This window comes from Rhipicephalus microplus, chromosome 8, assembly GCF_043290135.1.
Source record: "Rhipicephalus microplus isolate Deutch F79 chromosome 8, USDA_Rmic, whole genome shotgun sequence".
In the NCBI taxonomy this organism is placed as follows: domain Eukaryota; kingdom Metazoa; phylum Arthropoda; class Arachnida; order Ixodida; family Ixodidae; genus Rhipicephalus; species Rhipicephalus microplus.
This window is the reverse complement of record NC_134707.1, coordinates 14237664-14251870: the sequence shown is the minus strand read 5'-3', so window position 1 is coordinate 14251870 and position 14207 is coordinate 14237664. Positions and strand designations below refer to the sequence as shown.

The 14207-nt window shown below is 44.4% G+C and overlaps 1 protein-coding gene across 4 annotated transcripts in view; it reads right to left on the bottom strand.

Annotated features, from left to right (window-relative positions):
• Positions 1–13842, bottom strand: part of Hn (phenylalanine hydroxylase) — a 115353-nt gene extending 101511 nt beyond the window's left edge. The window contains exon 1 of one of the 4 annotated variants that reach the window (XM_075871112.1): positions 13703–13842. In XM_075871112.1, coding sequence (XP_075727227.1) covers positions 13703–13756 — 54 coding nt within the window. In that variant the 5' untranslated portion in view covers positions 13757–13842. Of the gene's footprint in view, positions 1–7860; positions 8143–12753; positions 12802–13702 lie in introns of those variants that run through there. The other 3 variants (XM_075871117.1, XM_075871115.1, XM_075871113.1) reach the window with 3 other exon arrangements.
• Between the last annotated feature and the right edge of the window lie 365 nt (positions 13843–14207).

The following is a 14207-nucleotide window of genomic DNA, read 5'->3' as shown; positions in this document are numbered from 1 at the left end:
TGTAACAACAAATCACAGTCTCGTAAGCGTACTGACGTCTGTCTGACGCAATCTGCGCCCTTCAGTTTCAGGTGGAACGCCTCCAACAGCCCGCTTGTTACCGTTTCCCTCCTACACCGCAGTAAATTAGTTTTCTTTGTGGGATTGTCCAAGAATCATCAATGCAGCAAAGAAACGAGGCCACAGATTGCACAGTGAGCGGGAAGACGCGTGCCTTTATTATTGGTCAGCGCCAACTCGAGCTGACGGGGTGCTCACAGCTTTCACCTCCGGGGTAGCTTCTGTTGCGATAGCAATTATGTTGACACTCTCAGCTGGATTTTGTCGCCGGCGTCGGCGTCGCCGTGACTCACCGCATATGTATACGTATCTATATATGTGTACACGCAAGAAAGAAAAATAATCTATAAAAAGACTCTGGTTCATGGAGTCGAACTTGGGACCTCTGAGCCATGAGTGTGAGGCATTGACCACTGTGCCATGGAGGAGCACCTCCTTCAACGTTTGAACAACAAGCTATCTATATCTACCACTTACCGCTGCTGACGGGTACCTCGGGGGGGAACTATCGTGTTTTCAGCATTACCAGCTAGATGGCGCAATGGGCGCGTGTCACCACACTGTCACGACGCTGCGGTGCGCGCTCTCATTTCCAACGCGTACTTTGCGTCGCAGAGAGGAGGGGAGTGACGCTCTCTCGCGCGCCCTTGTGTCACGGTGGGGAGGATCGTACGTCTTGGCTGACCTTGGCCTTTTATTGGAACAATTATGTTGTAGTTACCGGGCACGCAAACGTCGCTGCAATCGACACACAATCTCCGTTTGCGAAAAGAGCGTGCTTTTCAGCCACAGCGAAGTAACAAAGGAGACATTTATTCACGTTTATCTGTACCTGTGAATAGGTTTCGTGCCTCATTTTTGTCTGTGAAACGCGGGTATGCGATTTGTTTGTCATTCAGCGCGCGACCTTCCACAGTTTGTTGCTATCGCGTTCGCTTCACCTTTGCTGCAAAGCTGACTTTTGTCTGCATCGGCAAAGCCTTTCGCGAGCAAGAGTGAGCACACGTAAGTTTTCCTCCATGACAAAAAGGGAATGCATCTTCTAGTATGCGCTTATTTTTCATCGTCATAAGTGTCATTGTCATCGTCATGGTGTATAGTGGGTACCTTGTATCGTCATGAGCGTAATCGTTATCGTGGCCATGAGCACGGGCAACGCACAAAGTACAAGCCTGGCCTCGCCACGGTGGTCTAGTGGCTTACGTACTCGGCTGCTGAGCCGCAGGTCACGGGATTGAATCCCGGCTGCGGCAGCTGCATTTTCGATGGAGGTGAAAATGCTGTCGACTCGTGTGCTCAGGTTTGTGTGCGTGTGAAAGAACCTCATGTTGTCAAAACTTCCGAAGCCCTCCACTACGGCGTCTCTCAAAATCATATGGTTGTTTTGGGACAATAAGCCCCACGTATTATTCAATCAATCAATCAATCAATCAATCAATCAATCAATCAAAGGACAAGCGTTTACTCTAAGGAGGTTCGCCCCTAAAGCTATCTCAATATTCAATGGATCTGTGCCACTAAAGTTGGAATATTTCTATACCTTGCAGCTGGTCTACAAAAATAATTACGTAATAGTTATCACAAGATGTTGCTACGAAGCGACAGCAATAAGTCTAAGAGTCAGAGTACGTAGATCGAGAGAATACAGAGGAGCTTGAAGGGCAATGACGGCTGCAAGAAAACGCTGAAGCGAGGAGGGCTACGCATAGGATGATGTGCTCATATATGTATGAAGGGTGCGAATGCATACTTTCTGCGCGTTTCTGTCTCTCGAGTTCGCACATCCGTGTCGTGTCTGTGACTGCCTGTGGTTGAACTCGAACCTCTGTGCGCTCAAAATGAACTCACAAACAGCTTAACATCACCTAGCGTAAAAGAAGTAGCCTAAAAGAAGAAACCTAGAAACAACCTGCATCTTGCAACTACCTACATCGGAATCGTCCATCTTCGCTGTTTCAAGATTTATATGAGTTAACGCAAACTTTGGCCCGTTTTTTTTTTTTTCGTTGATTTTCTCAATACGTTTGGTGTTTCCCACGAAGCGTTGTGGCGCAAGGTCGTTTCCATAGCCTGAATAGCACAACGACAGAACTTCCGGTCACCGTTGCAAGCATGAGAGTCACGTAATCTGAGTACAAAGGTCACTTGTCTCTTCATGTAACCGCTGTTAAACTTGAATGAAAGAGAAACGTTCTATCGCGCGAGGTAAAAGTGCCGCTATTTCGCCAGTGCCAGTAGTCACACCGAGTCACTATAGCGCCAGTAATGTGGGCTGTGGCTCATAGTGGTTTTCAATACTTTGCAAGCATTACTACTGCTAAATCAAGAGTGACGTCATACGAGACGTTCCCTCTCAAGTCATGCGACTGTCCTGCATGTGACGGCAACCAGAATTCCCCGTGTGTTGTGTCCTATTGGGACAGCGCAATGGAGAACCACAAAGAAACATGAGCACCGACAAAATTGTCAGGGGCAAAATCGCAGAACAACTCAGACTAACTGACGAAATATATTTTGCACTTGGGCCTCTTTCGGGGCTTTGTTCAAAATTTTCCTGAGCCAACTGAATCGGACTCTCGCTCACGAAAATTATCTTGAACCCGACTCCCTTGGACTCACACTGATCCAAACATTACTCACCTGAGCGCCCTCAGACTAAAACTCACGGCACACATCTGAGTATCAGTGAGTCCCAGTGAGTCGGCTCATAAGCTCGTTTGCGTAGAATCAGATTTGTCGACCGTGGTATCGATGCTTCTGAACACCAATATTACACGAAATCAATACTCTTTCTGGTGCCTTTTGATATAGTACATTGGAATACGAGCTAGGAGTGATTGCAAACGAGTAAGGATTCTTGAAATAATGGCAACATAAGATATATTTATGAAGAACTTCCCTAAAACAACTGGCATGACTGACACGGGAGGGTCAAGGCAACCCCTACGTATGCGACGGCTCGAAAAAAATTAAAATGGTGTGTCAAGAATACATCTTCAGAATTCGTATGAGTAGACGTGAGTATAAACGTGAATGTAGGTAAGGCTCACAGTATTGCTGAAGATGGGTAGATAGTGCCATAGTCTAGTAAAAGTAAATGGAACTCACTTGGACTCACTCAAGGCTTGTATATTGCGCTTCAGACTAACTCGGGCCATTACTCGCAAATTCTTCCTGAGCCGGACTCCCTCGTGCTTAAGCTCAAGAAAACTTTCTTCAACTCGAATCAATCTAACTATCACTCACCCCGGTACAATTGGACTCCGACTGACGGCCCAATCTGAATCTGGGTGATCCCGAATGAGTCGACTCATCAGTGGGTTTGTCGACCTATGCATCGCAGACTGACAACTAGTTGCTGTATTCAAGCGAAAGAGAAAAGGAAAGGGAAAGCACAATACATTCACATGAAGCCAATAAAAAAAAGCAACCAGCTCTCAGAGATCGTACTGTCTATTCTTCGTGCTTCGTATTTTCGCTGTTCCAATATGAACGCAAACCAACCAGCCTAACTCTTTCTTGTGCTTTGCTTCAGACACGCAAATGCGTTTTGAGTGCATGATTAATTGGTGCGACGATGGCTTTCGATATCTGACAAGCCTACACGGCGCGAAATTGAAACTGAAAAGTAACACGCCCATGCATTGGCGAAACGCGTATCTGGAGTGTAAATGAGAATCACACACTCGTATTCTCACGCCAGAGGCTTGCTTTCTGGGTTTATAATACACGTATGAATCCCGTGGTTTGAAAATAAAAATGGCAGCTACCCGAAGCATTAGAGTTTTAAATGCGTAAGCGAATGTTGCATGGTGACTCACTGCAACAACTGTCTGTCAGTCCGTGTGTCCCTATTCACATATGATGATCACAATAAGGAAATAAGCGACAGAAAGAGGGAAACTATCAATTTTAGTCAGATTGCTGGGCGAAATTGGCAAATTATCATTGCATAATTTCAGAGATTTTGAGCTTTTAAGGCATTGCAGAAATAAACAGTTATGTATATTTTACCGGTTAAAAGTTACTTATACCAGATTGTGCTGTACCGTTCCCGAACTAAGTTATTGCTTAACGAAAGTTGGACTCAAGGCACCCCGTTTTCAATTTTTGCACCGAAACCGAAACATTTGAACATTTATTTTTATTCTGTCGTCGCTATTCCTATCGGAGACGAAGATTTATAGAAGCCCCGTTACAGAAGTTAGGAATTGTAGTGAACTTTGGAGTAACTTCAACACTTGGCGGCACCTCATTAATTTACAGCCACAGAGATGTGTGCTCTAGTGCGTTTGACTGCATCAAAGTAACAAAAAGATTACCCTGTTAGTCTATTCCCACTTGTTTAAACTCTTAGTTTGTAGTTCGTGGTGATTTCAATCAAGAAACATAGATAGTTCGAACACTTGCTCAGAAATAATTCTCTGTTTCATCTCTAAACTTTTTTTAATATTGGGTTTAGTTTCATCACTTTAAGCATCCTGCCACTCGGTACTTTGCCCATCACTTTTTGTCGGTGAGTCTCATTCATATGAGGTTATCATCATCATCATCATCATCATCATCATCATCATCATCATCATCATCATCATCACCATCATCACAAAGCTCGGCAGGGCTCCCACCTGGGAGCCAACAGAGCGACCATGTCTTCTGGCAGCTTCCCCTGCTTCCAGGATCGCCCAAAGTTTCTTGTTCAGGCTCAAATCGATCATCGCAGTCCGTCCACGCTCCCGAAGGCCTTTACTGAGTATTGCAAAATAAATGTTCTTGGCGGGGCTCAGTTTCAGCTTATGTGCGGCCCAAGAGAAGTGTCTTAAACACTTTGTGGCACATTCCCGCTTCCCGTAGGCGAATATACCTGATTCATACATGAATGCACCATGTCTGCTGTACAGAACAAATCGAGAGTGAGAACAGCGTCGAATTCTAAGGTAGCGGAATGAATATACCTTCTAAAGACCAGCCGACGGGAATGAAGAACACATCACGAAAATGTAGGCTTCGTAAGGGCTCGAAGCGAAACTCTCGTTTGGGTGTTTTTAGGGCCTTTACAGACTGTGACGAAGGCTTGTGATACGGACGTCATGCTGACGACGCCAGAAAACAGCGCTCAGCGCTCTTAGACTGTATTTGTCCTACAAGAAATATCTGCGCTTACTCATCACTTGAACAACCAACTCTCAAAGGAGTTTTAGCTTCGACTATGCACCTCTTTCAATCACTCTCTATCTTATGCGATACAACCATATTGAGTCTCGACGGAGAGTCAACCTATTAATTTTCACAGGATAGCGAGATTGTCTATTCCGAAACGAACGCACCCAGAAGGGGAGCGCTCAGTCGACGTATCTACTCTGCTTGGAGGCAGATATCCACAGCTTCCTCGGTTCAACGCTAGGGCTAAGTTCAAGGGCATCTCCTTCTGCGGCAGAGCAGATAAGCTTCCGCACATGTTGCGGTCAGGGCGTTCTGCGCTCGCCAGGCGGTTGGTATCAAGATCGACGTCTACCCACGGCGCAAGAAAACGCTTGAGAGGAATCGCCTTCGCCAGTCACGAGACCTTCGCTTTGTCGTCGTCTGAGAAGGCCACGGATGAGCAACGCTGGTACTTGCCGTGCTTCTACGCGTCAGAGTCCGTGTTCCGGGTTTGCGAAATAGCGCAGTTGCCAACGCGCGATTAAAGGCATTTCAGGAAAGTTTAAAATGGCCAATGTTACGCGCAAAGACGTTCGTTTCTCTGTTCCACGGTTGAGAACCGAAGAGACAGACGTTCACGTACGTTAGCACTTGAAAGTTCACATAGGTTAGCACTACAGACGTTCGACTAGGCTAGCACCTAAGAAGGCGATGCATACCGTGCCTGGTTACGCTACCACATAAAACTCTTGAAAGTGAAACTTGAGCGTTCACTAAGTTTTTTTTTTCTCGATTCTTCGTTATCTGCCATGTTTTGGTATTTTATGTCCAACCCCAGCTGTGGAAGAAAAAAAGTGCTCCAGAAAACGACACTGATGGGCGACGATTGTTGTTGAGGTGAAACTAGTGAAATGCTATCCGTAAGTAAGATAAAGGGGATTGTCTTTCACTTTTTTTCTCTATCAGGTAATGATGCTGCTGTTGACATGAGAGCAGTCAAAACAATATTATTCTTGATTATTTCTTTTTTTTTCTATTAAAGACGCTGTCGAGAAATCACGATATGGGCATGGCACGTTCCAGAACCTGAAAGCATTTACGAAAGTAATCACCCTTCCAGACTAGGGCCTGCCAAGACTCGTCAGGGCAGCAGAAGCGCCAACAACAACCGCGATAGCGGTAATAATGACAAGTGCCTTATCAACGGCACATAAAACCAGATAACAAGTGTGAAGGCCCTTGGTAAACAATTCCCCGCGAAGAACAGACCGTTGTGCCGATTTGAGCGAAGAGTACTTAGACGAAAGGTAATTGCTCACCATTTGGTTTATAATCCTAAAAAAAAGCGGACAAGAAAGCTAACTTATTGTCTGCATATATACTAAACGCTCATAAGCCGCAGACATCGTACCAACTGACAATATATCCGCAAGGCCGCAAAATTTAAACTGATATAGTCAGGTGAAGACGACCACTGTGTATACCACATTGACAGATCAAATTCGTGTGGTCAATATTGAGAAAAAAAGGTGAGCCTGACAATGTCCAGCAGAATGAACAAAGTACTATTGTATATTTATTTTGTTTTGCACTGGTGCATTTGCCTAACTGTTTTCGGTTTTAACACCAGGAAACACATAACTGCTGAACTTTGCAGCTGCTACTACGTATGTATTAGGTATGGGTTTAAGCTTTCAATTACTGGCCCATACGGAACTTTAGCAAATATTTCATCAAGAATAACAAATTCATTCAACTGAATTGAATCGTGTTTTCGCTGCTTTTTAGTGCATCCATGTTTTACGTGGGTGATGTCAGTTAGTATTTTCTTTTTCTTAAATCGACATCGAGGCTTCAGCTACGAGTATGCTGGAGCCTCGAAATGAGAAAAAAAAATTGTCTTAGAGATAATGTCCCGGGAGGCGACGTTTCGGCAAGTGATACAGCAGTTTTAAGGGTTGCCCTGATGAAGATAACTCCGCATTAAAACTTTGGCTCGAATGTCGAGAATTCCCGGAAGCTATTTTTCGTAATGTGACCCTTTTCACAGAATAGCGGTAATCCTTGCTTTCATCCAGTCGCGGGGTGCTCTGCACACTTTTTTCCCACACAGCGATCAATTTGGGAAAAAGTGATATGTATGTGTACTTTACTCTGTGATTAGAAAACATACGCTGCGTGTTTGTATTCACTTTGAGAGCAAACGCGAAGTTAATCGTTCTGCACGGAATAAACTAGAGGACAAGTTGTTTTTGAAAGAGGAGACCCTCGGACAACGGGAGTACTTGTTGCAGGTAATCGAACTAGACATGACATTGTTTTCAATACACACGACTCTAAGCCCATGGCCCAACACGACATAGGTGAGTAAATTGACGCGGGCGTGATTAGTGCTTAAAAAAACCGACCAGGTCACATTGTAGGCGTGTAATGGACCAGTGCGCATGTACCCTGGTAGTGCTTTCTTCACTCTCTATATTTTTATACCTGGTCCCAATGTACGGTAGCAAACCAGACACACATCTGTTTGATCTCCCTGCCTTTCTTTCCTCCCACCCTCTTCCTTCACTGGTAAGGACCATGATCGTATGTTCCAGCTTGCTGGACGTATATAAAGGAAACGGGCTACTAGAACGGCGACAAGACGTGAGCGTGTCCTACCTCTCCGGCCGTTTCAGCACTGTGGTTCACTCCGTTCATGGTGACCGGATGTCTGGTTCTTCAGTTCGGTGTAGATAAAGTGTAGATGCCTCACGTGTTGTCGGCGGGTGCTCGTCTAAAGTCACGACTGAAGAAGTCTGCAGATTCGTCACTCTCACTAACAATGGCTGCAAACAGCTGTGGTTGGTGTGTCAGAGAAGCTCACTCGTTCCACCCCTGCTTTCCTAAACGTCCTGCGTCAGCCTAGTCGCGCGACTGAAGACAGGCTCGTGTCATCACGCTGTTTATGTCCGGTCTTGTGGCGATCTGACCACAGCGACGTCGCCCAATCGCAGTTGGGCAGCCTCGTGTTAGAAATAACCCCCTCCTTCCCCTTTCAGGCCTCCCACCCCTTCTTCCAGTAATCGCTGGCGACCTTGTTAACTGCCGTCTATCTGAAGCAGACGACGCCGACGGCTCGCTTCGGCTCGCTTCCGAAGTTGTCGCGTGCTCCGACAGCCCCTCCGGGCGAGGGCTTTTCCTGTGCCACTGAATAACGAGCGCTTATTGCCCTAACACTCACCGATCGAATCGCAAAAACAGATAGGTGGTGGCGCAAGATAGTTTTGTCTCATCGAAGTTCCCAATCGAGAAGGTTGAAGGAAAACCTCGATAATTTTTGGCTGAGGGCGAGTTCGAGAATCCAAAGTTTCCGACAGCATATATCGTGAGGACGAAATTTAGAACTAGCATTGCAAATTATCTATCTATCTATCTATCTATCTATCTATCTATCTATCTATCTATCTATCTATCTATCTATCTATCTATCTATCTATCTATCTATACCTATCTACCGCGTGACACAGTGGTACTATATTTCTGGCAATAACACCAAGCTTGTAACAGAGGCATCAAGTATCATATTCATTAGCATATAGTATCAAAACTCGTAAGCATTGGATAATGTTGTCTTGAGTTGGCTCAATTATTGCTAATCGGAGTAAATTGCGGTTATGGTTGATCTCTACTATAGTCGGTGACAACCTAAGAATAAATATACGCTCGATCCACGAGGGCGCATCGCCCTTGTTCTTGTTGACCTTCTGATGTGGCTCATGTCCACTGTGGGTATTTGCCCAATAATTGAGTGGTCTTATCAAACCTTATTCAATTTCAAGGTAATGGAGGTTACGAAATGAAAATGTTACAAGTTTTAGAACAAGATTTCGATGCTCACCAAAATTAATCAATTATAAATCTCTTTATTAGCAATAGATAACAATTTAAATAGAAAACATAACCTAAAAATAAAAGTAAATAAATCAGAAAAGTTATGCATATGTCGACAAAGAAGAACAATAATAAAGATTAGTTAGCCAGTTCTTTCATTTCATTCAGATAAATCCGCACATCCACGCAAATTTTCGCACTTGCAAACCTAACAGTATAGAGGCTCCAAAAGGCAGTATCACGGGCATGTATAAATCCGTTCCAATAGCACGTAAAGGTATTTCTAACTTGTGTCTACAAGGTGTAGTAAATTGCCTACATGCCAAAGAAAAATGATACATAGTTTCTAGCACTGCACAGAAAGCACACATTGAATAAAGAGCCTGACCAGACCTGTGTTCGCAGAAAGTTAGTTTTGGCTCTCGACAGTGCAGCCCCGTAATTGCGACTTCTAGTTTGTTTGTGTCAAAAAATTATCAACCCCAAGGATATAGTAGGTGCTGATATTTTGTGGAATTTGTCAGTGATGTACCTGCAAACTTTTCCGTAATGGTACACCTGCGAAATCGTAGAGGCGTTAGATAAGCGAATGGTGGAAAGCACAGTAAAATTGGCCGACTTATTGATGACTTCGCTGAAGAATTGTCCATGTCGTTTAAGAGAAGCCCTTTGTGACCCGGTACCCAAACTAATATATCTTTTCTCCAATGTGGGGGTGTTATTGCGCGAAGCGCCTTTATTACGTGTGAGTCAGCGCCAACAGAAAGTGCAGCGCAAAGAGACGGAGAATCTATAACTATAACAGCCGATGTGATTTCCGTGTTTAACTTTCGTAAGTCGAGTACCATCGCCAGAATCTCAGCCACAAAAACCGGTGTTAAATCAGGTAGTCTAAGGAAATATGGCAATCTCCAGTTGTGGCTAAATATACAAACATCTGACTTTTCTTCACACTGTGATGCATCTGTAGCAATAATTTCGCTTCTATTTACGCTCTGCAAGTGTTCTTGCAATAACCCATCTAGAGTATGTAACAAACCATCTAGAGTGTGAAATAAACAATCTAGAACGTTTCAGTTAGGTAATAAGTGTTACGAATGTATATACAGGTATAGCAGATAGGCAAACAACTTTATTGGAGTTCGGAGGGATTATAGCCTGGGAGGACCTGTTGGGGCCATCGGCTAGTCCCCGGCTTCCGGCTCACCAATGGCTTATCCTATGTCGGAATCATGAGACCATGCCTCTGTGCCCTTAAAAGGGTGCTCTAGATGGCCAATGACTGGAGCTGGAGTACGGTACTTGAAATGGCCTCATCCGCACTCACAGCCCTAAGAGAGTGCTGTGGCAACTCTTTTTGAGGCTGTAAACGCTTGTCCTATATTTCACTCTCTGTAGAGGAGTAATGTGAATACTCTGCTCTATATAAGAGGCACACTCTTTCGAGAGGTGCCAGGAAACTGGCTGAACGAGAGTGAACAAGCTTCCTCGCTAGAATACTACCATGTTTTCTAAATAGAGTTGATATACTCTCTGGAGGAGGTACGATACTTTCTTACAGAGTTTTACAATCTGGTCGGGCTAGAGTGCATGAACTCTTTCTAAGAGTAGAATCACTCTGCTGCTAAGACTAACATTTCAATAGAAATAGTCGAGCACTTCCTACAAACAGTGAACGTGTTTGAAGCTTACGCCACATGTACACGACAGACGTCGGTGCACACATTATAACAGTACACAACACAGCAAACAGCAACTCTGAACATACACCTCTAACGCTACGGACAACCTACATAGAGCAACAGGTATTCATATTCTACATGTCTAGCCCGCGTCTAGTCCTCGTGGCGCAACCTCTCTATTACACGTATTTGAAGAGCAAATATACATCTAGCACATCTAAGCATCTTGTTATCGTTAGGGACTCTGTATGCACGTCGAACTTTTCTTATAAAACTGCATGGCATTCAACACCGGTTTCATTAATATTCAATTCCACTGATCAGGTGACACTCTGTCATATAAGCTCGATTCGCTGTATGCCCAAATCTGAGCGTTGTAACTAGGCGTTTACAAAGACTGTTTGGATGATATTTCAGCAGTTCTCGCGGAGAAATTACCTACGAACGTTGCGATCCGGCGGTCGACCCGACTTGCGATGGAGCATGCGTGCTAGCACGCCAGAAAAACTTCGCCGGTTGACAAAACCGCAACGCAAACGCGTATCTGGCAATACGTACAGTTTTGCGTACCTCGGCTACATTTGTGAGAGGCGTCTGTAATGCTCGAACTTAAATTTTCTCAAGCCACCTGCAGCGAGATCGGTCCAACCAAATCCTACCCGTAGTAGTATGAATCCTAGTGAATGTACGCTTATAGACCCACATTGGCTGAGAGTCGTACTCGTACGGCTGTAGTCGACCGGCCGGTAAGCTACAGCTTACCGGCCCAGTCCGTCATAGATGTTAACGGCGCTTCTCGGTTTGATGATACGCAATTCAGAGGAGCAAAAATGACTCTGCAGTAGATACTTGCCATCGGTTAACCTGAATGAACCATTGCTTCTTGCGTAAGGCAGAAGAAGCGATGATCATCGATGCGACGCGCTTTCATGTGCAGCGTGCACAGGCCACCACCGAAAGCAGCCGTTGGCGCACTTGCCGGTACTTTGCTGACTCATCGATAAAAACACAAGCTTGTGGTTTGGTAGGCTTTCATAAGGTAACACGATGAGATACTGCCATCGTGCAAATGCAATTCGGTTTTAGCAAGTGGCCATGTAGTTCCAGCTATCGGTTTACAGACGCAAATTAGCACACTCTGACACAGTCACTGCACTATAGCATATCGTCGCTTGCGATAGAAAATACACCTTATTCAATCAAGTACGCTCGTGCTTGTCGAACATTACAGTCGATGAAAAACTTCTGTGTACGTCAACCACCAGCAAAAGCGAGAAACGGCTCTTGGACTGAGCAGTAACAGCTGATAATCTTCCCCAGCTTCTCGGTAATTTTCGTACATTTTCTTTTGTTTTTGATTATCAATGAAAGAAACTCTCCGCTTTCACCTTGACAGCATGTCATGGTAGCAGTTTCTATACTATGAAGACGCAATCTTTAATTGAACAAGAAAATTGCGTCTGTCTTCAAACTGTGACCTGTGAAGCGCAACGACGTTTTTTTTTTAGTTTTTGCTTCATCTTAGTGTTGCAAGACCTCTTTATACGAAAACTCTGCTTCATGATGTGCAACACGTGAAAAGGAGTGGAAAAGGGACAGAGATACAAGGGTATAAATAATGAACACAAAGACGAAAATTGGTAGGAAGATGAAAACCTAGAGAAACAGATAAAGAAACAGGTGCGAAAAAGCCACAAAAGCAGTAGAGCAAGACACAAATAGAAAGAAAAGTACCAAAGAAAAAAAGAAGGTAGCGGAGAGGGAGAAATGGACTGTGAGAAGATGAAAGGGAGAGAAATAAAAAAAAACGAGAGAGATAGAGATGGAAAAAAATAGAAAGCACATGCACGTGAAACAGGGAAAGAGAAAGATAAAAAAGAATGGCGACTGAAATTAATTTTTCCTTCAGACCTGGAACCACTAGTGCTAAACTGACATACCAAGGCTGAACCTCGACACCCAGCGTATTGGAAGATTTCCTAATAAAGCTTATACTTACTTCTACGTATTCAAATTCCTTCCGCGTAGTCATACACTAGGTTCCCGTCCATGGATGTCTGTTGATGTTTTCCATTGATGCTTTTACATTAGCTCGAGGTGACGTTTTTGTAACCTGACAGCACCTTTCCAACGTTATAATATTTTTGAAGCATGGAATCAAGGTCGACTGCATTCACTGACAGGAACAAATTAAGATTTGGCAGTTACAGGCAAAGATGGAGTTGACAGGCAGCACCCACTAGCCTTCTCTTCCTCTTCCCGACTTATACAGTAGCCCAGTTTACAGGTAAGAGTATGGAAAACATTCACAATATCATTTGCATCCTCTTGTACAGGGTTGGTGAATCGTGTATACAAGGAATGAATCAAAACAAGAGAGTGGAAAATCGGGCATTTAAACCGTCCAAAGTTACCGCTATGTTACTCTACAGACAGAAAATTGCAGAATGAAATTAACAAAAATACGAGTAAAGAAAAGGAGAAAGAGATAAAATACACATACATAGTCACATTCCGACATTCTTGAGTGGTACATGGTATGACTATAAGCCTAAAGTCGCTCAAGCAAATTTGTTATCCTTACAAACATTAAAAATGCATTCATTGCCCTAAACTATAAACCTACAGTCGCTCAAGCAAATTTGTTATCCTTAAAACATTAACAATGCATTCATTGCCCTGATCAACGATGGCTTTTCGGAATGGCATTCGAAGATTGTTGCTAGTGACATCGGTCTGTTGTCGAGACTGAGGGTGAGAGATCATCTTTGCTCAGAGTAGTGAGGATCGTCGCATACGATGTGCTGAGAGGTCGTATCGAAGCCGCAGACTTCGCATGTTCATAAAAAAAAACACGGACAAATATCGGGTGATGGTGAAAGCGGCTGACACGATATTCAAACTATGCCAACATACTAGAAAAGCAAAGCAAAGACACGTGCACTGACCTCGTAGGGGACGCGCGGATGCGCGGTCACTTCTTTTCGAAATGGTGGTGACATGGAGAAAGTGCGGGGTTTATAACAACCACTTTGCCCTGTCCAGACAATCTCCACCAGTCGTCGCTCCTCGTTCTACCGACTCACGGGGCAGCGGTAATACTGCGGTATCTGCAGGGCACGCAGGGATGCTCGGTAGGTGCTGATATCATCCCAAAGTGTCCGAATTGTGGGGTCGCGTTTCACCGCAGGATTGTAAGGGCGCTGTATACAAGCGCGGCCGACGCCCCGCAATGACCGGCAAGCACTGATTGCCCTGCGTGGCGCTGCCAAATAACAGTGACGCTTCTGTTTGAAAAGTAGGTGCTTGATTGACAGCTGCTCAATTTGTGGTCCATAACCTGTGGTTGAAGATAGTTATAGCGCGAGAACAGAATGGCGACAAAGAGACAAGAAGGAGTCATGTCATGTCATACCAACTAGCCCAAGCTGCCACACTGTGGTTGAAGCGTCT